Genomic DNA, 24,746 nt, shown 5'->3' with positions numbered 1-24,746 from the left:
AAAAGCATCAGGACCAGATGGATTAAAAGGGAATTTTATCAAACATTTAAAGATTATCAAACATTAATTCTGATATTAACTAAATTATTTGGAATAATTGGTAAAGAAGGAGTTCTACCAAACTCCTTATGAAACAAATGTGGTGTTGATACTTAAACTGGAAAGAGCAAACACAGATGAGAAAATTATAGACCAATTTCACTAATGAATATTGATGCAAAAATCCTTAGTAAAATACTAGCTGGGAGATGATAGCAATATATTACAAAAATTATTCAAAGTCATCAAGTGGGATTTATACCAGGAATGCAGAGCTCTTCAATATGAAGAAAACTATTAATATAATTGATTTTATCAATAACAAAAAGAACAGAAATCACATATTAACAGATGTGGAAAAAACTTTTGGCAAGATGCAACACTCATTCCTATTAAAAACACTTGATCCCTAATTGATAAATGGTCAAAGGGTATGAACAGGCAATTTTCAGAGGAGGAAATTAAAGATATCTTTATTCACATGAAAAAATGCTCTAAATCACTATTGATTATTAGAGAGATGCAAATCAAAACAACTCTGAGGTACCATATCACACCTATCAGATAGGTTAACATGACAGAACAGGAAGATGATAAATGTTGGAGAGGATGTGGGAGAGTTGGAACACTAATTCATTGCTGGTGGAGCTGTGAGCTGATCCAACCATTCTGGAGGGCAGTTTGGAACTATGCCCAAAGAACTACAAAAATATGCATACCCTTTGACCCAGCAATATCACTTCTAGGACTGTATCCCTAAGAGATCATAAAAATGGGAAAGCGTCCCACATGTACAAAAATATTTATAGCAGCACTCTTTGTGGTGACCAAAAACTGGAAATCAAGGGGATCCCCATCAATTGGGGAATGGCTAAATACATTATGGTATATGAAATGTAATGGAATACTATTGCACTAAAAGGAATGATGAACAGGAAGTCTTCAAAGAGACCTGGAAAGACTTATATGATCTGATGCTGAGTGAAAGGAGCAGAACCAAGAGACTTTATGCTCAGCAATGACCACAGCATGCAAAAGTATTTTCTGGTAGATTTGGAACTTCATTGCAATGCAAGGATTAAAAAAAATTTCCAATGGTTTTTTTAGGCAAAATACCTTCCACATCCAGAGAAAGAATTATGGAATTCAATAGCAAAATGTAGCAGATCATTTTCTTTTTTATTACGTTTTGGTTTGTTATATGATTTCTCCCATTCATTTTAATTCTTCTATCATGACTATGGTGAAAATATATTTAATAGGAATGCATGTAAAATTGTGTGCTGTCTCAGGCAGGGAGGGGGAAAGTAGGGTAGAAGGAGAGGGAAAAATCTAAGTTATATGGTAGTGATTGTAGAACACTGAAAAGAAATAAAATTAATATAAAAAATAAAAAAATACAATAGCATAGAGATAAGTGAAGACTACTGAACCAGTGTAATGGTCACAAAAATGGAGAGAAGGGAATGGATATGAACAATATTGTGATGTCAAAACTGACAGGAAGCAGCATGCTGGTTCTGAAGTCAAGAGAAGCTAGGTTTGAGTTCTGCTTCTTCCTATGTGTGTATAACCATGTACAAATCATTTAGGCTTGGTGAAATGAGGGAAATTATGCTACTGGGTCCTACTTCACTGTTATTGTAATAAAATGAGTTTCTGGCTTAAAAAAATAAAAACACTTGAAGGTATAGACATAAATGATTTTTTACCTAAAATTATAAGAACCATCTTCCTAAAACCACCAGCAAGCATTATCTGTAATGGGGATAAGTTAGAAGCCTCCGCAAGAAGATCAGGAGTAAAACAAGAATGCCATTATCACCCATGTTATTTAACATTATACTAGAAATGCTAGTGATAGCAATAAAAGAAGAAAAAGAAATGGAAGGAATAAGAATGGGCAATGAGGAAATAATACCTCTTTTTGCACACAATATTATGATATACTTGGAAAATTCTAGAGATTCAACTGAAAAATTAATTGAAACAATAATTTTAGCAATGTAGCAGGATATAAAAGAAATCCACATGAATCATCAGCATTTCTACATTTCACCAACAAAGCCCTGCAAAAAGAAATAGTAAAAGATATTTCATTTAAAATATCCATAGACAATTGTGGCAGTAAACACTTCAACAAACACGGGGAGGGGCTTCTATCACATCTGCATTCATAACAGGAAAGTCAACTTTTGAGGGGTTAACAATCACTTTAATCAAACATCTGTAGCATTCCTTTAACCAAATACATATATGATTCAGTTAGTTCAGGGAATCAGAACCCTGAATTTCAAGGAAAATACAGAGAAATCAAAAAAATCAACAGAGATGGCTTCCTCTGCCTGAATTCGACAGACAATTGGACCCCACTGATTGACCATTGCTACCAGAAAGGAAAGCACAACACCTGGGTTCCTAAAGCTGGGCAGCTTCTTTAGCAGCTTCTCAGAGTCCTCATCTGGCACTCAAACCTTCTTACCAAAAACTAAGCTCCGAAGTAAAACCTAGTAAAGACTCTTGATCGATAAAGGCAAAATTCAATCAGGCACTTGATTATATGAAAACAAAAACAGCAAAAGATCCTAATTTTACTTGCCATTACAACAATATAAAATACCTGGGAGTATACCTGCCAAGACAAACCCAGAAATTATGTGAACATAATCATAAAACACTTTTTATACAACTGTAGCAGATTTTAAAAGTTGGAGAAATATTAATTATTCATGAGTGGGTAGAGCCAATATAATAAAAATGGCAATTATATCTAATACACTTATTTTGTGCTGTCCCAATTAAACTATCAAAAATTATTTTATCATGCTAGAAATAATAATAAAATTTGTTTGCAAGAACAAAACATCAAGAATATCAAAGGAATTAATGAAAAGAAATGAAAAGGAAATAGTCTAGCAGAACCAGCTCTTAAACTGTACTATGCAGTAGTAATTACTAAAACTATCTGGTATTGCTAAGAAATAGAATGGTGGATCAGTGGAACAGAGTAGGAATACAATATACAGTAGCAAATTATTATAGTAACCCTGTATTTGATAAATGTAAAAATCTAATGGGATAAGAACTCATTATTTGTTTAAAAAAATACAAGGAAAGTTCTCTGCAGAGGAAGTCTGCCAGAAACTAGATATAGATCTTACACCATTTTACCAAGATAAGGTCAAAATGGATACATGACCTAGACATAAAGGGAGATATAAATAAATTAGAACACGGATATATGACCTGTCAGATTTATGTACAGGAGAATAATTCATGAATAAACAGAGAGCAATAAGGAATATAAAGTGGATGATGTTATTACATTTTATTAAAAAGTTGTACAAATAATACCATTGTAACCAAGATTAGAAGGAAAGCAGAAAATGGGGAGGGGGGGATTATAGACATTTTCTTGGATACAGGCTTCAAATATATAGAAAACTGAAAAAAATTATTTAAACTTATAAGAATATCAGTCATTCCCCACTTGATAAATGGTCATAGGATATGAACAGGTAGTTTTTGGAAGAACTCAAAACTATATATGGTCACATGAAAAAATGCTCTAAATCATTATTGATTAGAGAAATACAAATTAAAACAACATTAAGGTACCATTTATACTTATCAGATTGGCTAAAATGATAGGAGAAAATGACAAATGTTGGAAGGTATGTGAAAAAATTGGGACACATACACTATTGGTGGAATTGTGACCTAATTTAACCATTCTGGATAACAATCTGGAACTATACCAAAAGGGCTATAAAACTGTGCCTACCCTTTTACTCAACAATACCACTATGAGGTCTGCATTCCAAAGAGATCAAAGAAAAAGGAAAAGGACTTATGTGGGAAAAAAAATATTTATAGTAGCTCTTTTGTGCTGGCAAAGAATTAGAAATTCGGGGAATGTTCATCAATTTAGGAATGGCTGAACAAGTTGTGGCATACGAGTGTACTAATAGCATTATTGTGCTATAAGAAATTACAAGGGATGTGGTTTCAGCAAGATCTATATGAACTGACGCAAAGTGAAGTGAGCAGAACCAAAAGAGCATTGCACAGAGTAACAGTAATGTTGCAATGATGATCAACTGAGAAAGACTTGACTACTCAGATCAATACAATGATCCAAGACAGTTCCAAAAGACTCATAACAAAAAAATGCTGTCCACCACCAGAGAGAGAACTGATGAACTCTCAGTGCAAACTCTCTAAGGTTACTATGGAAATGTTTGGAATGATTTCACATGTATAATCGATATATTGTTTACCTTCTCAGTGGATTTGGGAGGGGGTTGGAGGGAGGAGAGATTGTGGAACTCAAAATTTAAGAAGAAAAAATGCTAATAAATAAAAATTTTTAAAGGAAAAAAACTTTTCAGATTTTAGCCTCTGTATTTGTGAACAACAACCCTGAACATGAAAATGTACGTAGATAGAAAAATCCATTTCATAACATTTACTTGTTTTTAAAAATTACAGTAATGACAATAATGACAGCATTTATGTAGTACCTACTATGTGCCAGGCATTGTACTAAGCACTTACAAATACTATCTCATTTGATCCTCACAACAACAATAGAAAAGAGCTGCTATTATTATCCTCATTTGACAGTTGAGGAAACCAAGGTAAATACATGTTAAGTGGCTTGGCCAACATTAAACAGCTAAAGTGTGGGGCAGAATTTGAGCTTGTGTCTTTCTGAGTCCAGACTCAGCATTCTATCTAGTGTGTTATCTAGCTCTCTCCCAAAACATGGTTTTAACAGTGACTGTAAGAGGAAGGAAAAGGCAAAATTCTAGGTAAATATATATATATATATGTATATATATATAATATCTCTATAGAAAACCTACCTGCATTATTTCTATTATATTTAGTTATATAATTTAAGTCATCTAAAGCAAAACCCGTTTTGTCTAGGAAAAGGTATATGAAATGCCGGTGCCAATAGGCGTTAAGCAATTGAGGTTCTAAGAATATAGCCTAGGAGGGAAAAAAAAAGTATATTAAATTCAGTTTTACTTGGTAAGTGTTCATATATAAAAAATAAAACTTGCAAAGCACTTTATTGTGAATAACTACTTATTCAAGGAATAAATTTTAATATTAATGAACTATGAGAATAAAATTATAACATCCAGTGCTAGAAGGGAAATCAACTACATCCACTGGGAAAGAACATCAGAGGCCATCCTTCTACAACAACACTGACAAGGGAGCATCCAGATTCCACTTAAAATGCTACAGGAAAGGGGAACCCACTTCCCCAGACCCTCAGGACTAACACTGATGCCCAGAATGGAATGCAATATTCCAGATGTGGTCTGCCCAGACTGTAACAAAGTGATTACATCCCATGTTTTGGAAACTATGCTGTTGTGAAAACCACCCAGGAAAGCATGAGGTTTTTGGTTTTTTTTTTTTAATGAAGAAATTTAAGCTCAAGTTCAGAATGCTAGGAATTATTAAAGCTTGTATTTGAACCTGAGATCTTTGACCAAAATTTTGGCGTATTTGTTATGATAGGCTGCCTCTCAAGTGTAGTCTTTTAAATATCGGTCTTCATCTGGAAAGATGAAAACTTGTATTTCCTTCATTCATTTCATTAGTATGTCAACTCAGTTGTTGGACAAGGATCATACAATTGTAGTACCAATAGTTAGAGTGATGAGTATAGAAGCTCTAAAAATTTTATGATTTGGGACATCTATGCTCTTCCTCTCACTTTTTTTCTTTTTACCTTTCCACCACTGTTTAACAGAAAAAGTGGAATGGTCTAGGTATCACATCTTAAATTTTCTTAGGCTACTACAGCCAAACAGCTCACTACTAAATTTGTAACCAGTCTATTGATATTCAAGAAGGTTGGTCCTTAGGCAGAACCTATGGACAATATAGGACATTCAATATGCCCTCATACTAGACATTAAAACATTTCTCAAAGTGACAAACTGCCATCATGATAAAAGTCAAGCATAAATGATGATATGCATTTCACCTGGATGAAATTTACCTCTTGTAGATCATTCATGGCCTTCTTTAGTTTGCCTAGTTTTCTATAAATAGCTCCACGTCGGCAATACAGGAAGGCAACTATTCTCTTTCTCTCTTTAATTTCTTTTGTCAGCCTCTCGATTTCAGTCTCCAAATATTTCTTAACAATCTCAGAGAGATTTGGATTTGAGAAATCCTCTAATTCTATTTTTGGTAGTTTTTTTACTTCTGCAGGTTGGACGGGCTCAGCAGTAGTTTGAACTATTTCCTCCTCAACATGTTCTGGCTCTTGAGCGAGAGGAGTGTCTTGTAACTCTTTGGTCCAGAAGTCCAAAACCCATTGCTGAGAAGTGGTATTTTGTGGAATTCCACCATGCTTCTGGGCAAATTCATGAAAATTTAACACAGCAGGCAGACTTGGGCACCGACTTCGACGGACATATATAGGTACACGAAGAAAATATTTTTTCTGTTCCCGAAGAATGACAAGAGATGCCGACCTAAATTTTTTAAAAAATAATTTTATTCAAACATTTCATTTTACTACAAATGGTCAATTAATCTATTTGAAGTATATACTAATTTTTCTTAGTTGCTATTTATCAAAGCTGAATTATATAAACATCATTTATACAAGCCATAACACTCCACCATTTGCATTAAGTAAAAGAAAATTTCATATATATATATACATACATGTATGTATATATGTACATATATACATCTACACATAAATATATATATATGTGATGCAAAGTCCATGAATATAGATATGTTATGAAAAAATTGTATACAATAAGTATGAAGTATTGAGGTACAGAAATCAGTACTCCTTTCAAGTCTGATTTCTAATGCCATGCCAGAAGGCATTTTATTTTAGCACAGTGGCAAAGTTAAAACTAGACTTGAGAAGACCACTGACTTTAGGAGATAATTAGACTTATGAAAGAGTGTATGCCTACTGAAGAGTTGGGAAGAGTATAATGAGTTGGTTGGTTGGTTGGTTGATTGGTTGGTTGGTTGGTTATTGTCCTTCATTCTCAAAGAGAACCAAAATGACATCACTATGCTAGAGTCAAGTTTCAGTGTGTCTGATGTGACTGATCAGACCAACAGAAGCTTGAAATGTTCTACCACAAGTTGGGCACAAATAGTCTGCATGAACATTTGGGGTGTATACTCTAAACTTACACATGCTGCATTTCCTTTAAGCTGTTTCAATTCTCTTTTGCTCATAGAGCAAAGTACTTTCTCTAATGTGGGCACATCATGCTGAGTGGTCCTGTGCCAGTGTCTCCCATGTCCCACAATCAATTCCAAAGTTCTTAAGAGAGACCTTGAGAGTATCCTTGTATTGCTTCTTTTTTTTAAAATTTATTTATTTATTTAACTTTTAACATTCATTTTCACAGAATTTTGGGTTCTAAATTTTCTCCCCCCTTGTCCCCTCCCCCCACCTCAAAACACCGAGCATTCCAATTGCCCCCATCACCAATCTGCTCTCTCCTCTATCATCCCTCTCTGCCCTTGTCTCCATCCTCTCCTCTGTCCTGTAGGGCCAAATAACTTTCTATACCCCTTTACCTGTATTTCTTATTTCCTAGTAGCAAGAACAGTACTCAACAGTTGTTCCTAAAACTTTGAGTTCCAACTTCTTTTCCTCCCTCCCTAACCACCCACTCCCTTTGGAAGGCAAGCAATTCAATATAGGCCAAATCTGTGTAGTTTTGCAAATGACTTCCATAATAGTCGTGTTGTATAAGACTAACTATATTTCCCTCCATCCTATCCTGCCCCCAATTACTTCTATTCTCTCTTTTGATCCTGTCCCTCCCCATGAGTGTCGACCTCAAATTGCACCCTCCTCCCCATGCCCTCCCTTCCATCGTCCCCCCCACCCTGTTTATCCCCTTATCCCCCACTTTCCTGTATTGTAAGATAGGTTTTCATACCAAAATGAGTGTGCATTTTATTCCTTCCTTTAGTGGAATGTGATGAGAGTAAACTTCATGTTTTTCTCTCCCCTCCCCTCTTTTTCCCTAAACTAAAAAAAGTCTTTTGCTTGCCTCTTTTATGAGAGATAATTTGCCCCATTCCATTTCTCCCTTTCTTCTCCCATTTATTTCTTTCTCACTGCTTGATTTCATTTTTTTTAAAGATATGATCCCATCCTCTTCAATTCACTCTGTGCACTCTGTCTCTATGTGTGTGTGTGTGTGTGCATGTGTGTGTGTGTAATCCCACCCAGTACCCAGATACTGAATAGTTTCAAGAGTTACAAATATTGTCTTTCCATGTAGGAATGTAAACAGTTCAACTTTTATAAGTCCCTTATGACTTCTCTTTGCTGTTTACCTTTTCATGCTTCTCTTCATTCTTGTGTTTGAAAGTCAAATTTTCTTTTCAGCTCTGATCTTTTCATCAAGAATGCTTGAAAGTCCTCTATTTCACTGAAAGACCAATTTTTCCCCTGAAGTATTATACTCAGTTTTGCTGGGTAGGTGATTCTTGGTTTTAGTCCTAGTTCCTTTGACTTCTGAAATATCCTGTTCCATGCCCTTCGATCCCTTAATGTAGAAGTTGCTAGATCTTGTGTGATCCTGATTGTATTTCCACAATACTTGAATTGTTTCTTTCTAGCTGCTTGCAATATTGTCTCCTTGACCTGGGAACTCTGGAATTTGGCCACAATATTCCTAAGAGTTTCTCTTTTTGGATCTTTTTCAGGTGGTGATTGGTGGATTCTTTCAATATTTATTTTGCCCTCTGGTTCGAGAATATTAGGGCAGTTTTCCTTGATAATTTCATGAAAGATGATGTCTAGGCTCTTTTTTTGATCATGGCTTTCAGGCAGTCCCATAATTTTTAAATTGTCTCTCCTGGATCTATTTTCCAGGTCAGTTGTTTTTCCAATGAGATATTTCACATTATCTTCCATTTTTTCCTTCTTTTGGTTTTGTTTTGTGATTTCTTGGTTTCTCATAAAGTCATTAGCCTCCATCTGTTCCATTCTAATTTTGAAAGAACTATTTTCATCAGTGAGCTTTTGCATTTCCTTTTCCATTTGGCTAATTCTGCTTTTGAAAGCATTCTTCTCCTCATTAGCTTTTTGAACCTCTTTTGCCAATTGAGTTAGCCTATTTTTCAGAGTGTCATTTTCTTCAGAATTTTTTTGGGTCTCCTTTAGCAGGGTGCTGCCCTGTTGTTCATACTTTGCTTGCATGTCTCTCATTGCTCTTCCCAGTTTTTCCTCCACCTCTCTAACTTGATTTTCAAAATTTTTTGAGCTCTTTTTGAGCTCTTCCATGGTCTGAGCCCATTGAGTGGGCTGGGATACAGAAGCCTTGACTTCTGTGTCTTTCCCTGATGGTGAACATTGTTCTTCCTCATCAGAAAGGAAGGGAGGAAAAACCTGTTCACCAAGAAAGTAACCTTCTATAGTCTTATTTTTTTTCCCTTTTCTGGGCATTTTCCCAGCCAGTGACTTGACTTCTGAGTGTCCTCTCCACCCCCACCTCGCCTCCAGATCTGCCCAGCCAGCACTTGGGGTCTGAGATTCAAATGCTGCTCCCCAGACTCAGGGCTTTGGGTGGGGGCAGGACAGCTGTTCAGTGTGAGATTAAGTTCAGGTGCTCAAGTCAGGGCAGGGCCACCTCACGGGCTCAGTTCCCTCAGGGGGTTTATGCAGAGACCTTCAACAATGGATCCAGGCTCCTGCCTGCTTGGGGAGCCCAGGTCTGCTCCCACCTCCGCTGCTGCCTCCTGAGGGGGCCTGAGTTATGGGGGCACCCCACTCCCCTCTCGACCTGCCAAAGAGACCCTCTCACCGACCCTTGTCACCTGTGGGTGGAGGGACCCGCGTGGCTGCTGGAGATTCTGTCCCTGAAGCCTGCTCGGATCTTCTCCCTGCTCGGATCTGCTCCTCTTGGTGCTGGGAGGCCAATGCAGGGCTGGGCTCTGCTCCGCGTCCACAGAGCGAAGAACCTTTTGCGAGAGGTTTTCAGGCTCTCTGGAACAGAAATCTCATCCGCTCTGCTGTTCTGTGGCTTCTGCTGTTCCAGAATTTATTGGCAGTTCTTTTTTACAGATATTTTATGGGCTGTGGGTTTGGAGCTAGTGTATGTGTGTGTTTCTACTCCGCCATCTTGGCTCCGCCCCTGTATTGCTTCTCCTGCATTCAAATAATGTGGCCAGCCCCGCTGGAGTTGTACTCTCTGAAGCAGAGTTTGAATACTTTGGCAGTTTAGTTCAAGTAAGGACTTCAGTGTCTGGTACCTTATCCTGTCGGGTGATCTTCAGAATCTTCCTAAGACAATTCAAATGGAAACGATTCAGTTTCCTGGCATGGTGCTGGTATACTCTCCAGGTTTCAGAGATGTACAACAATGAGGTCAGCATGATAGTTCTACCATTGGTAGTCAGTCTAATAACTCTTCTGTCCCATAGTTTTCTTTAGAGCCTCCCAAACAATGAGCTAGCTCTGGTAATGTGTGCATCAACCTCATTATCAATGAGTACATCCCTGGAAATTACACTACCAAGGTAAGTGAACTTATCCATAGCATTCAAAACTCCATTTGCTGTAATCAATGCTTCCACATATGGATGGTGTCGTGGTGGCTGATGGAACATCTGAGTTTTCTTGGCTTTGATTGTTAGGCCAAAATCAGCATAAGCAGCATAGAATTGATTCATACTTTGCTGCATCTCAGCTTCAGAGGCTGCATTAATTGCACAGTCATCCACAAACAGAAAATCATGTACCAATACTCCCTGCACTTTGGCCTTGACTTGTAGGCTTTTCAAGTTGAAGAATTTATTATCAGTGCAGTGTTGATGATCTTGATGCCATGTCCATCCTCAATGAAAGCATTTGACAACATGTTGGCTGAAAACTTCATGCTAAAAAGCATGGGAGCAAGCACACAGCCTTGTTTCACTTCATTGGTGATTGAGAAGGCATGAGAGCATTGTCTATTATCTAGAATCTGGACTAGCACACTGTCATGAAATTGATGTACAATGCTGATGAACTTCTCCAGGCAACCAAATTTTGACATAATTTTCCATAAGCCCTCATGACTAACAATATCAAAGGCCTTGGTCAGGTACAAACTACAAACATTGTATGCAAATGTCTGCTCTGTTCCTGGCATTTCTCCTGGAGTTGTCAGTTAGCAAACACCATATTGACTATTGCTAGGCCCTTTCTAAAGCCACCCTGCCTCTCAGGTAGATAACATTTTCCAGGTGAAAGATCAGCCTATTAAGGAGGGCTCTGGCAAGAATCTTGCCAGCATTGACTAAGAGAGAGACCCCCCCATGTGATTTCACAGGACAATCTATTTCCTTTTCCTTTACAGAGACGGGCAATGGAAGCAACCTTGAAGTCCTGAGGAATAACCTCCTCTTGCCATAAAACCTGGAAAATTTCAGTCAGCAATGGTCCCCCTACCTTGTAAATCTCAGCTGGAATAGAATCAGCACCAGGTGCTTTGCCACATGAAAGGAGCCTAATGGCCCTCAAAATCTCTTCTTCAGTTGGAACTTCAGCTAGGGAGCGACTGACTTCAACCATGTGCCAATAGTGAGTGGAATCGCGTTGCAGACATTTTTGTACATTTTTTGTGTGTTTCAACCACAGAGTGGGATTCTCCACCTGCTATGGTAATCATGCCAGGGCTGGGTAAACAAACAATTTTAGGGCACCTTTTCTAGCCCCTTCCTCACACGAGGAGGTGAGCAGTGCAATCCTTAAAAGGCTGCTCAGACACCCATGGGGCTCCCAAATCCCATTGCTGCTTCCAGTGAGAAACGACCCTATGGCCTGGGCTACCTGTATACAGGGTCATGCCTACAGCTCCCAGTGTATCTGCACCTGCTGCTTCATCACTTGCCCTGTTACCACAGGACTTTGAGATAGGTATGTTGGTAAAATGGTATGGGTGATGTCATTTGATTTGTGGGTAAATTGGATTTAAGTGAGGCAGAGTTGCATGAAGTCATCAGCATCAATCCTCCATGGTCATCACTGACCAGTGGCAGGTCAGAATCAAGATGACTGGTGATGGCTCAAGATGCAGACCTTGGCATCTTTGATGTTTAACCAAGCTCTAAGTGCTCCACAGAGCCTGCTTCAACTGCCTTTATGGTCACTGGAACAAACTGTTCTTATCCACCTATTCCACCAGGAGAAGTCTTCACATGCTTGAGGTATGCACCACCTTAACTCACCAATCGGTTTGAGACCTCTTGGTTACCCTCAACCTGGTTTAGCCTGTGTGCGAAAATGATTTACCAGGATGTGGCCAGTGAATTGCACATACTACAGCTTCTTGGAGCCACAGGTGAGAGTTGGGTGGAACAGGTGGACATCAAAGGCAGAAAGTATAATGAGCAATATTAGACTTAAGGATGAGAAAGAGAATTTGTCATTCCATTAACAGAGTGATGACAAGAGCAATTTTAATCAAATTGGATTACCAGTAAGATTCATTTAGATTTTAAGATCTTACTATTTTTCTCCAGCCTTCATCCTTTCCCATAAAGCGAAACATTTCCTGGGAAGAGTGGTAAGAATTTTTGGTTGCTTTCTAAGTAAATTAAGTCACTTTCTTAACTCCAAGAGATATAGCATATTAGAAACATTTGCAGGGTATTTATAGTAAAATACTAGCTGTAAAATGTTATGTCTATTTAAATGCATTTTCATAAGTTATATTTTAGAAGGCTTAGACTTATACCTGGAAAGGGTCTATAGAACCTTTAAAAGAAGGCAACCAGTATCACAACGCAGTTTTTTTAAAGGCAAAAAGAGAGGAACCCTGTATGTTTACTTTTATTGAATGAGAATTGTGAAAACTCTATTCCACACAAAGTAAGAAGGCATGTTTGTCTTTGTATCAATTCTCTTAATCTCTTCCCACTTCTGCTGTTGCTTCTAGCTAATAAAACAGACAATTCTATTTTCGGCTGAAATGCAAAATAGCCCATCTACAAAGCTAATGCTGTTTAGAAGGAGGCTGCTTCTCAACTGTGTTTGTGTCTGTCATGAAATTAAGTTTCTACTGACTTGGCTTAGATGTATTTTTTTTACTGCAAAAATAGTTTATCATGAATTAAAGTCACTACAAATTGAATAAGATAATAGATGTGAAGTATTTTACCAGCTGTGAAGTGGTTAATAAGTATCTGCTTTTGCTTTTAGTAAGACAACTTTATATTAATCAGTGAACCCTGGCAGCTAAGAATTGCTGTTCAAGAGGGGCTCTCTCCTTGGAAAGGAGAAAATTACTTTTTTCTGATTAAAAGAGAGGTGGATTTTAAGTGAGATCGTGCTACTGTGGAACTGTTTCTGCTTTTTAATAAGGCATTAGATAAAGGAGAATATAAAAGAGAAGAAACATAGCAATAATCTAATAAATGAGAAATAAATGATAGGAACACCAACTATAGGTCCCTTTCATTAATTTTTAAAGCTCAAGAAGAAAAATGATCAAATAATGAATAGAGGTGATCATAGAAGATAAAACTGATCATTTATATTACAAAAGTAAACATTTTAGTTTAAGGAAAACCAAAGAAGCTGGATGAGGAAGAGAAATTGGGCAAAAATTCTTCATAGCAAATATCTCTGATAAAGGTCTGATATAAAAATAGAGAATTCATGCAAAACTATAAGAACAAAGCCATTTAACAATAGATATCAACAAAGGAAGTTAAAGAGAGAATTTTCCAAAGAAGAAATGCAAGTTATCAAAAACTGTACTAAAGGATGTTTTAAATCATTGATAACAAGGGAAATACAAATTAAACATTGAGGTTTTACCTTAAAAGTGGTAAGTTATATATGTGTGTGTTCATCCTTCGTTGCCAAAGAAGACCATGCCATCAGAGAAATAATGACATGACTTGCGCTTCACTTTGTTTTGAGTGAGGGACAGCTGTGCAGGTCACCAGCCTCACTTCTCCTCCAGAGCCATCTGAATCCAGTTACCAGATATTCATCAGGATGACTGAAGATGACCCTGGATGAGGCAATTGGGGTTAAGTGACTTGCCCAAGGTCACACAGCTAGTGAGTATCAAATGTCTGAAGTGAGATTTGAACTCAAGTCCTCCTGACTCCTGCACTGGTACTCTATCCACTACACTACCTAGCTACCTTTGCTGTTAGTGTATACGGTAAGTTAAATAGAGGATAATGGAGCTATGAATTAGTCTAATAATACTGAAAAATAATTTGGAATTATGCTAGAAAACTCATGACTTCACAAACCCTTCAACCCCGCAATACTACCACTGGGCACATACCCTGAAGAGCTCAAAATAAAAGAGTAGAAATATTAATTATAACTGTAAGAGATAGCATGATATAACAGACAAACTTGCCTTGGAGTCAAGATAATGGGGGTTCACGTGTCACTTCTCACACATTGTGTCTAAATAAAAGCCTTGAGAAGGTTTTCTTCCCATATTAAGAAATTTGGGATTGGTTGAAAAAACATTCTACTTAAGTCTAAGGGAAAACCATGGTCAGCACAAACACAGGGAATGCTTGGTAGGACCTAGGATTCTTCTACATCTTGCTCTTAATCTTTTTTTTTAAATAGTGTAGGTTATTGTATCTCACTATAAATGGTCATCCAGACTTTGCTTGATGCCCTCCAAGAAGGAGGAAACCCACTACTTCTGCTTTTGAAGAACTCTACTTCTCAGGAAGTTTTTCCTAATAGTAGTCTTAACTTCACCTCTTTGCAACTTTTTCCCATTGATACTGACTCTGCCTTCTAGGGCCAAACAGAACAAACCTAATAACTCTACTTCACACATACCTTAAGACTGCCATCATATTCCCCTTGAGTTCTCCCTTTTCCAGGCTACACATAGAAAGTTCCTTCAACTAATCCTCATGTGAAAAAAGACAGGGGCAGGGGTGGGGGGGACTCAAACACTTCAGGGCACATTTGAAATTCTTGTCTGTATACCTTCCCCTACATAACAATATCAAACTACTAGGCATATTCACCACTATTTTTCTTCCTGTGACATACCTACTGCTCTCTGTGGTCTGTAGTCACAGGAACGCTAATGTTATCCTAGGGCTGTGTTTGCAGGGCCGTCTAGATTTGTTGAGAGAAAGGTTGTACCAACCAGAGTACATGAACATGGATAACTGATTCCTGACAATGTTTCTTATGATAATAACTCAGGTAAAACATATAATGGAATAGGTATGTAATGGGTATAGAAAGAAGTCCAGAATTTATTGGACATACATCAAACTCTTATTTGGACATACATCAAACATTTGTTCATGATAATCAGGAGGGCTGGTATGAGATAAACATATAGATCTATGGCCCTAGGGTAGAAGAGGATTATCACTGGATGTTAAAAGTATCTTGGAGAGACTTGGACACAATATATGATAGGGATTTCCAGTTAATATGGTGACAGGAAGAGACATAAAGAAATTCATCTCTTCCACTTCAACTCCAAAAAAAATCTAGAGTCACAGAAAGACCAATGATAAAGGGGAAAAAATACCTTTTCTTTCTTTATCTAATCCAGAACTGTAGAACAATTCTGGAAATCAATCTGGAACTATACCCCAAAAAGTCACTAAGTTGTTAGGGTGCAACAAGCTTATACCCTAAATAAGTCAAAAAAAAGAAGGAATGGACTCATGCACAAAAATACTTAAAGTGTGTGTCTATCATCTGAGGAATGGCTAAACAAATTATGCATGTAGAATATTGCTGTGCCTTAAAAAATAATGAAAGAGATAGATTTGGAGAAACCTGAGAGGATTTGAATGAACTGATGCAAAGTGAAGCAAGTGGAACTAGAAGAACAATTTATACAAGAATTACAATGTTGTAAAGGAATACAACTTTGAAAGACTTAAGAACTATGAACCATGTAATCACATCTATGGAAGACTGATAAGCATGTCTCCCACCTCTTGCAAAGGAGGTAATGAACTAGAGGTGTAGAACAAAATATATGCTTTTAGACAAAGCCAGTGTGTGGATTTGTTTGTATGTCTATACTTGTTACAAAAAATGCACATATTTCTTTGGGAAGATTTAGAAGGACAGCAGGGGTCAATGGAAATGATATTATAAAGGAAGAAAAGATTTGTACTGAATCATTTTTTAAAGGAGAAAGCAAGAGAGAACAGAAGGAAGTCCAAAAGACGACAGATAAGAAGGGCAGTATTGGAACTAACTTGTTAAATTAAAAATAATTAAATATATATGTGCATATGTGCTTGTTTAGATATATATTTATTTAAAAACAAGCTATATGGAATGGAGATGTACAGTTTTGCACACAGTCTTTTCTGATCTTTTGTATAAAGAAATGTTCATGTTTACTGATGTTTGTCAGAGTCATAAGAAAAGGAAAAATCTTTTAAAAAGTAGAATTGATAATATAAGTGATAATCAACACTTACACAAAAAATTATCTAATTTTTTTTGTAGTTTACCCTTATTATGGTAGACAGCTACTAACTGGTTTCACTGGTCACTATCTTTAAATCGTCTATAATTTATATGTTTTCATATGATTTTTGTGCTTACTACTTTTTCTTTTTCAATCAATCATGTTCTTTACTTTTAAGTGGTGTGTGTTGGACTTTGGCCCTTTCGAGAAACATCTGCAGACAGAGAGAGCCTTATTTTAAAAATCTTTCCTCTATCTGCTTAACATTCATATATTACTACAATTTTAGCTCCTTGTTATAATAAGCCAATTTATGTTTGTAAGCATAGTAGTTTTGTGTACTATTAACAAAAATAAAGTAAGAAAAACTTACCACAGGACAATTTGTTAATAAAAAAGAAGCAAAATACTCAATTAAATTCAGTCAATTGACCTAGGTTTGATTGGGTTTAATTTTTTTTTCTCTAAAGGGTGCAAAATGTCTCTTTTGTCTTCTTCCCTCATCCACCTGTTTTTCTTCTAATGTAACCAGGCACTTTCAAAACAGATAGAAACCTTTCTTGTATCTTCCTCTGTAAACTCAAGGGGCATATATTTAAACTATGCTATTAATTAACCATGCTATTGGTTTCCAAATATTGGAAAAATAAAATTATTTTAATTAAACTAATATCTATCTAACTCTTAAATTTACAAAGTGTTTCATATATTATCTCATTTAATAAAAGATTTCCCTTTAACAAAAAGTTACACATAATATACTTTATCAATATAAACATTATATCTTATGATCATATGCATATATGTAGCATTAACACCTTTAGAATGTGAAATTCTAAGATTTAAAGTGTATTCTTTTAAAAAGTAATGATAATTTGAAAAAAACCCAACCTTTCAAGAGTCCTTGGAGGTTTTGATAATTCTTTAAGCACTGACTTCATTTTTTCAGTATTCAACTTTTTCTTAAATCTCTTTCTTTTCCTCTTAGGAAAAATAATGTAACTGGTTTTTGCTTTTCGAGCTTGTGGAGGACAAGTTTCCTTTTGTTCACTGTGCTCAATTGTCTCTTCTTGTACACTAGTAGATACAGTCACATTCAAATTTTCATCAGTCTCAATGCCTTTTTCGTTTTCCTTAGCCTTTATCTTTAAAACATGTTCTTTCTGAATCATTATTTCTTTCAGGTTACTTCGTAGATCGTCAGGCACCATTGGTGATAGTGAATCACTTTCCATAGAAAAACTAGATATACATGATGATCTCCTAAGACTTTTCTAAAAAGATTAAGAAAAAGAAATCTGATTTAATTGTTCATATACAATGCAGGGAACTACAAATTTTATTAGTTTCTAAAAATTCACCTAATTTTAAATATGCAAAGTTAAAATGTAAGCATACTATTCAAATATAAGTTTAGCAATATTAGTTACCCAGAAATTATACTATTAAAATAGTTGATTAAAGAATACATTTTAGACAATTGTGACCACTATATAAGGTACATAAGAGAAGACAACAATATTGGAAAAAATTGAGGAGCAGTCACCACCACAAAACTAAAAAATATTGTCAAGAGAAAACAAAAACCATTCAAAAAAACCTATCAACTTTTAAGAAAGATTCATCTACTGCTGTAGTTAAAGAAACTCCCAGGTAGCTTAACAATTTCTCAACTGTGCTGTAGCTATTTCTCCAAGAATGAAGGAGGCCAGAGGAGCAAAGAAGTTGTCAGTGGTCCAGAGGAGGAATAGGGATTGCTGCTCTCAGCCAAGAACTTGCCTAGTATTGTGGTATACATGGCCAAAAGAATGAAGTCTCTGTTCCTCCTAGGATCAAGGGCTAGGGAGAGGAAAAGAGAGCTAAACACTACGAAGAAAAAAAAGAAGGCAAAAGCCAGTCTGCCATTCTAAGCTCTTTAAGAGCAGGGATGGCCTTTGCCTCTTTTTTTTTTTTGTCTCCCCAGTGCTTATCGCAATACCTGACACCTAGTAGGCACTTAATGAATGTTCATCGATTGACTGTTGATGAATTGATTGTAATCAGAAAAATGTATGAGCAGAAAAAAAGATTGGCCAGTCCTATTGAAAAAGCAAATGATAACTGATAGACAGCCTGCATGTCCCACTGGAATCCATTCAATGTTGAGAGAACTAAAAGAAGGTCCTTAGGACATTTGCTGATTTATGGTAGAGAACGAACAAGAATCACACAAGGTATTGCACAGATAGGTTGCAATTTGTATCATTTGAAGAAGTGTACTCCCTTAGATAACACATCCACCCAAGAAGATAGAAAATGTGTTCTTTTTTACTGGAATGAGACTTAGCCCTAGATTATAGAATACCTGGAGTTTCATAATGACAAAAAAACACCTCCTATCTTCTCCACCCCATCTCCTGCCACTTTTCAAAAAGAGGCAGGTATTGATTTAACCTAGCCACGAGGAGGAAAGTGGGAGAGACAAGGGAAGAATTAGGGTAAAAGACTAGCATATATGCCCATGATAGCTTACAGAAATGGTAAATGAAATCCAGATGGAGTCAATTCTTTCCCCTCACAGAATATTCAAATTAAGGTTATAGGCCAGAGAATACTCCAATCTGTAGGGGCTGAGACAGCTTTCAACCCAGCCTCCAGGTTGCACAAACCAGAAAAGATGAGAGTAATCAAAAAGTAGCAGGGAAATATAAAAAGTCTGAGACATCAAAGATTTTCAAAAGACTAAGTCTTCAATAAAAATCTAGAGCACAGGTACATAAATCAATTTGTTGTTGTTCAGTCATTTTTCAATCCTGTATGACTCTTTGTGGCCTCATTTGGTATTTTCATGACAAATATATTAGAGTGCTTTGCCATTTCCTTCTCCAGCTTATTTTATAGATGAGGAAACTAAGGCAAATAGAGTTAAGTGACTAGTCCAGGATTACACAGCTAAGAAGTGTCTGAGACCAGATTTGAACTCAGGAAGATGAGTCTTTCAGACTCTAGGTCTGACACTCTATCCACTGTACCATCTAGCTGCCAATGTAAATCAGTACAGTGAAACAAAAAACCAGAAAGGACAAATAATAATTCTTCGAAAAGATCAAAAAACTCTCATAACAAATATTACAAGACAAAAATAAATGAGCCAATGTCTGATGGAATGCAGATTCTGATGAACTCCCAAGAGATCGTAAAACAATAACAAATAATTGCATAAAGGTTCAAAAAAGAAAAGAGGTTGATAAAAAGAAATTAGAACAATAATAGTTCATTTATTAAGTGTGTGCCAAGTAACATGCTAAGCATTTTACAATTGTTTTCTCATTTGATCCTCACAACAACCTTGAGAGGTAGGTGCTACTATTATCCCCATTTTACAGATGAAGGAACTGAGACAAATAAAGGCTAGGGTCACACAGCTAGTAAGTATCTGAGGTCAGATGTAAACTTAGGTCTTCCTGACTCCAGACCCAGCACTCTATCCACTGTGCCACCTAGCTAGTCAAAACTTGAGAGTGCCAGGAAAACAATTTGTAGAATAACAACATTTAAAGAGAAACAACTTTGAAAGACTTATAAATTCTAATTAATATAATGACTAACCACAATTTCAGAGGAATGATGATGAAGCATGCACCCATTTTCTGAAAGATGAACTCAAGATGCAGAATAAAATACTTACTTACAGAAACGGCCAAATCAGGGATCTGGTTTACTTGACTACATGTATTTGTTAGAATTCATTTTCCTTCAAAACATTTAGGGAGGGAAAGATGTGAGAGAAATGGAAGTTAGGGATAGAGTTGTCAAAACAAAGAAAGAAAATGAAAAAAAAGAAAAAAGAGTCAATGAAACACTTTTTAAAAGAACCAAAGGAATTACAGACAAGTAGGAACACATGACAGACAGTATATTACAAATAATAGAACCAGAAAGCCATAACATAGGAAATTATCAAAGAAAATGGACTAGAACTTCAGAATGCAAGAAAACATAGTATTAAATGAGAAAATCTGCAGGCTGTCTCCAGGAAAACAAAACCACAACCTGCTCTTCAAACTCTAAGACCACTCTAGTGGCCAAATTTAATAGTTTCGATAGCAACAAATTCTGAAAGAGGCCAGGAAAAAAGACGTTTAACTAACTATAAAGGAAAGGAGACAAATAGTACAAAATTGTGTGTGTGCGTCCGTTTTCAAACAGGACCACAGTATCAGAGAAATGATGACATGACTTGTACTTGACTTTGTTTTGAGTGAGGGAGGTCTGTGCAAAGTCACCAGTCTCACTTTCTCCTCCTGAGCCGTCTGAATCCAATGATCAGATATTCATCAGGATGACTGGATACAGCCCAGAAAGCAATGGGAGACCTTGGCCTTTTAGGTTAAGGCCTTTTCAGGTACTCATTTAAAGTGAGGTAATGCCCATTCAGGACACAGGCCTCTTTAAAAAGTAGTCAGAGGAATGGCCCCTTTAAATAGAAAAGTAAAATAAATCAATACATCAAGCTGGGAGGGGCAGTACAAAAACAGCACAAAGAAATCATAGGGAGGAATGAAATAGTAAATCCTGCTAAAGTAAAGATGCTCAACTTGTGTACTCAAATGACATACTATATACTCTATAAACTTCAACAATCAATGAACAATCAATGAAAAAAGATGGACATTCAACAAAAGAGAAACATTTGAGGCACTCCTGCAACAATGGCATTCTTGTTTTTCCTCCCACGTGATCCTTCATCTTTAGTCACTGAATCATTTCACTGGCTCTGTCCCATGTCTGGAATGATCTTCCTCTTCACTTGTTAAGCCTCTTGGTTTCCCTGATTTTCTTGAAGATTCAGCTCACATCCTTCCTCCTTTAAGAACCCTTTCCCTTTCCCAATCTTCACCCCCTCTCCCCCAAAAAAACTTGAGTCCATCCCTCTGAGACTCTGAGATTATCCTCCAATTTATCCTGTATATATTCTGTTTGTACATAGTGTTCACATTAGAACCTGAGCTCCTGGAGGGCAGCACATATCTCCAGCATTTAGAACAGTGTCTGGCACCTAGCAAACGCTCAATAAATGCTCGTTGATTGATTGACAGGAACAAACCATTATCTAAGAAAAATCAGATTTATAAAATATTCTCAAAATATCATAGGGAAATTGAAAATGTATTTTTTTTGCTTCATCTGAAAGAATGTAGAGAGAAAAAGGAGAGGAAAACCCTGGTTGTTTTCCCAGATTTGCAGGAAGAGACCATTCAGTTCATTTAGACTAATATTTCTCTTTCATTCACTTGTTCTGTTTTCTTGTTTGCTCATCAGGCACTGGGAAAGTGAAATATTTCTGAATTGCTTCTCTCTATCCACCTCATAATGCTGCTGTTGCTACTAGTGAGAAGAAAGCCCAACACTTGCTCCTTCTCTTTTTTTGCTCATTCTCTTTCTTTCTCTCTTTCAATTCCATCTTTCCTGGACTTTGTGCTCCAAATACACTACAAAATATACAATACAATACAAACGATTTTGAACAATACAAAAATATACAATATTTCCTTAGCTGGGAAAGTAAGCCCAAACTACAAACCCCATAATTCTCATAGAGAAAACAGAATCTTTCCCTGAGAGGACTGATCACAATAGAATCAAAGACTCCTGTTGTTCTGTGAAATAATGGTCAGAGAATAAAATTTCAAAATATACTGTAAAGGAAAAGAATAAAGAGATCAAAGAAAAGAACTTTTAAGAAGAAGATGTGGTTTTTACCACATAAGAAACATAAGATAACAAACATAAATTTCAAGGACAGAAATAAGGGAAGATTTTGAATGAATTTCATAATTGAAAAAGGGTAGGAATAGAAAGAAGAAAGGGGGGAGAAGGAAAGGAGAAAGAAAGAAAAAAGAGAAGAAGGGAAAGAGGGAAGGAAGGATAATCAATAATTTAGGCAAATCTCAAAACTAGAGCTAGGGTAGACAAACAGGAGTTAGGGTGGGTGGGAAGGAAGAGAGCCTGTAGAAAGAGAGTTGCATCAAAACAGTCTAAGCAAAGCTATCACAGGGGTAAAGCATTGACCTCAGCAGAAGAAAACTTTTTAAATTAAAAAAAAGTACTAAGGAAATAAATAGAAAGAGGGAAAAACACTGAACTATCATTAACTGTGAATGGACTAAACATGTTGACCTTGTGATACCATTGCTAGCTGTACACCCCAAAAGGACCAAAGACAGAGAAAAGAAATCATATATTTTCAAAAAAATGTATAAAGCTCTTTTTGAGATGGTCAAGAACTAGAAACTAAAAGGGTTCTCATTAATTGGGGGATAGTTAAAAATGTGGTATATAATTATATTAGGATATTATTATCTTTTAAGAAATGATGAAAAGGAAGATTTGAGGAAAACCTGGGAGGACTTACATGAACTGGAAAAGAGGGAAGTGATCAGAATTGGAGAACAGTTAACGCAATAACAACATGATAAAGACAAACAACTCAGAATGAATTAATTCTTACATTAATTCTTAATTAATTTTTAAATACAATGTCAGAGGAAAGATGATGAAGAACAGTATTCTCTCCTGACAGAGAGGTGATCGATTCAGGGTGAAGCAGATAATATAATGGAGCATATAATTTTTGGATATGGCCAATGCAAGAATATGTTTTCCTTCAGTCTTCACATAAGTTACAGGGATTTTGCTTTTCTTTCTTACTTTCATTCTTTGTTTCTCTTACTGAGGAAGAAAGAATTGGAGGGGAGAGGAAATGAGATGGAGAGAAAATGAGTTTTTGTCAACTGAAAAAATAAAAATAAACTTAAAAACACATGGAAAAATTATGAAGCAATAAAATGTACAGCACCTCATCTCTTGTTCTGGTAATCTTCTGCAAATCTGACAGAGATTTGCTTTTTCTGACTTTTATCTTTGGCTGTAAAAATATAAAATGAAAAAAAATAAGGTGACTGATAAAACTGAATCTCACATGTAACTTGATACTTAACAAGGACTGGATCTGTGATTTCACTGATATAAGGAAAACCCTGGTGAGGAAACTACCAAAACAGGTTAACATTTTCTGTATAATTTTAAATTTTAAAAAGTTGCCTAGAATACCGAGACTAAATGACTTGCCCAGGGTAGTCACACAACAAAAATGTTTTAGAGATAGAACTTGAACCCAGTTTTTATTGTCTCCAAGGTCAGTTTTCTATTTTCTACACTACAATTTTCTCTTATATATATACTTAATATATAGATTCTAATTACAAATGGAATATTTAATAATAAAAATAGTTAACATTTATATAGGACCTACTGTGTTCCAGACACTATGCCAAATGCTCTGCAAATATTGTCTCATGTAATATTTTCCAGAACATACTTCTTGTGGATGATCCCAAACAGCATTATAAAAATATTTAAACTTTAAAAATTTACTTTAGCATTCAGAAAGATACCTGCTAAAAGAATCAAAATATTTCACTTACTTAAGAAACAAATTATTATTAATTTCTAGGTCCTATGGAGGGAAAAATGTTTCACAGCATAAAGGTATTAAACCAGCAAGGACACACTAATCCAAACTAAGATTTAGAATGCTAAAATTATGATTTAAAATTTAATTGTAATTCAGATATGCACATTCAATTATTCAAATAAAAGTTCATGAATTATATCAAAAGTGTTCGTTCTAAAGGCTGGTAATGTAAGTAAAGGGAAGACAGGTCAGCAGTTATACAGAACTGAAGGAAGAAAGGGTGCCTTATGATAGTACTTCAAGATCAAGTCATTGCCACTAAAAATGAGAGAAAGTTTATTTCTTAGGAGCCCAGACTTACTGATTGATACAGATTATGCAAAGAAAAGGTGGTAACTATACAACATAACACTAAAGGATGTAAAATGTTAGCATCTACTGGATATTTCAAAAGATACAATTAGATGGCTATGATCACATATTAGAAGCTACTCTTTCTGAATTTAAAGATGATAAATTCTCATACTACTATACAGTCCCCTAAATTTCCTCAAGAATTCAACAAGCTGTGGCACAAGTAGAGCATCGTTACAGAAGGAATTGTTTTTTCACAACTGTCTGATTATAATATCACAAAAATTTAACAACTTTTGCTTTGTCTTTGTAGGTTGTAAGTCTTTCTTGCTGCTACTGTTGTTGTTTTGGACAAACTTGTGATTACAATAGAGTAGGAAGAAAAGAGAATTATTCTGAGTGATGAGAGATCCAGTGATCCCACAGATAGTAATGTG

General features: G+C 36.1%; 1 protein-coding gene across 6 annotated transcripts in view; it reads right to left on the bottom strand.

Moving 5' to 3' along the window:
- Positions 1 to 24,746, bottom strand: part of TTC6 (tetratricopeptide repeat domain 6) — a 299,343-nt gene that overhangs the window by 157,075 nt on the left and 117,522 nt on the right. For 5 of the 6 annotated variants that reach the window (XM_072629756.1, XM_072629755.1, XM_072629759.1 and 2 more), the window contains 4 exons: positions 23,338 to 23,406; positions 17,391 to 17,773; positions 6,068 to 6,548; positions 4,908 to 5,037 (listed from right to left, as the gene is read on the bottom strand). In XM_072629756.1, the coding sequence (XP_072485857.1) occupies positions 4,908 to 5,037; positions 6,068 to 6,548; positions 17,391 to 17,773; positions 23,338 to 23,406 (1,063 nt within the window). Of the gene's footprint in view, positions 1 to 4,907; positions 5,038 to 6,067; positions 6,549 to 13,876; positions 13,996 to 17,390; positions 17,774 to 23,337; positions 23,407 to 24,746 lie in introns of those variants that run through there. The other variant, XM_072629760.1, reaches the window with a different exon arrangement.

The sequence above is a fragment of the Notamacropus eugenii genome, chromosome 1, assembly GCF_028372415.1.
Source record: "Notamacropus eugenii isolate mMacEug1 chromosome 1, mMacEug1.pri_v2, whole genome shotgun sequence".
Classification (NCBI taxonomy): domain Eukaryota; kingdom Metazoa; phylum Chordata; class Mammalia; order Diprotodontia; family Macropodidae; genus Notamacropus; species Notamacropus eugenii.
The sequence above is the reverse complement of the archived record's forward strand: the minus strand, read 5'-3'. Positions and strand labels throughout refer to the sequence as shown.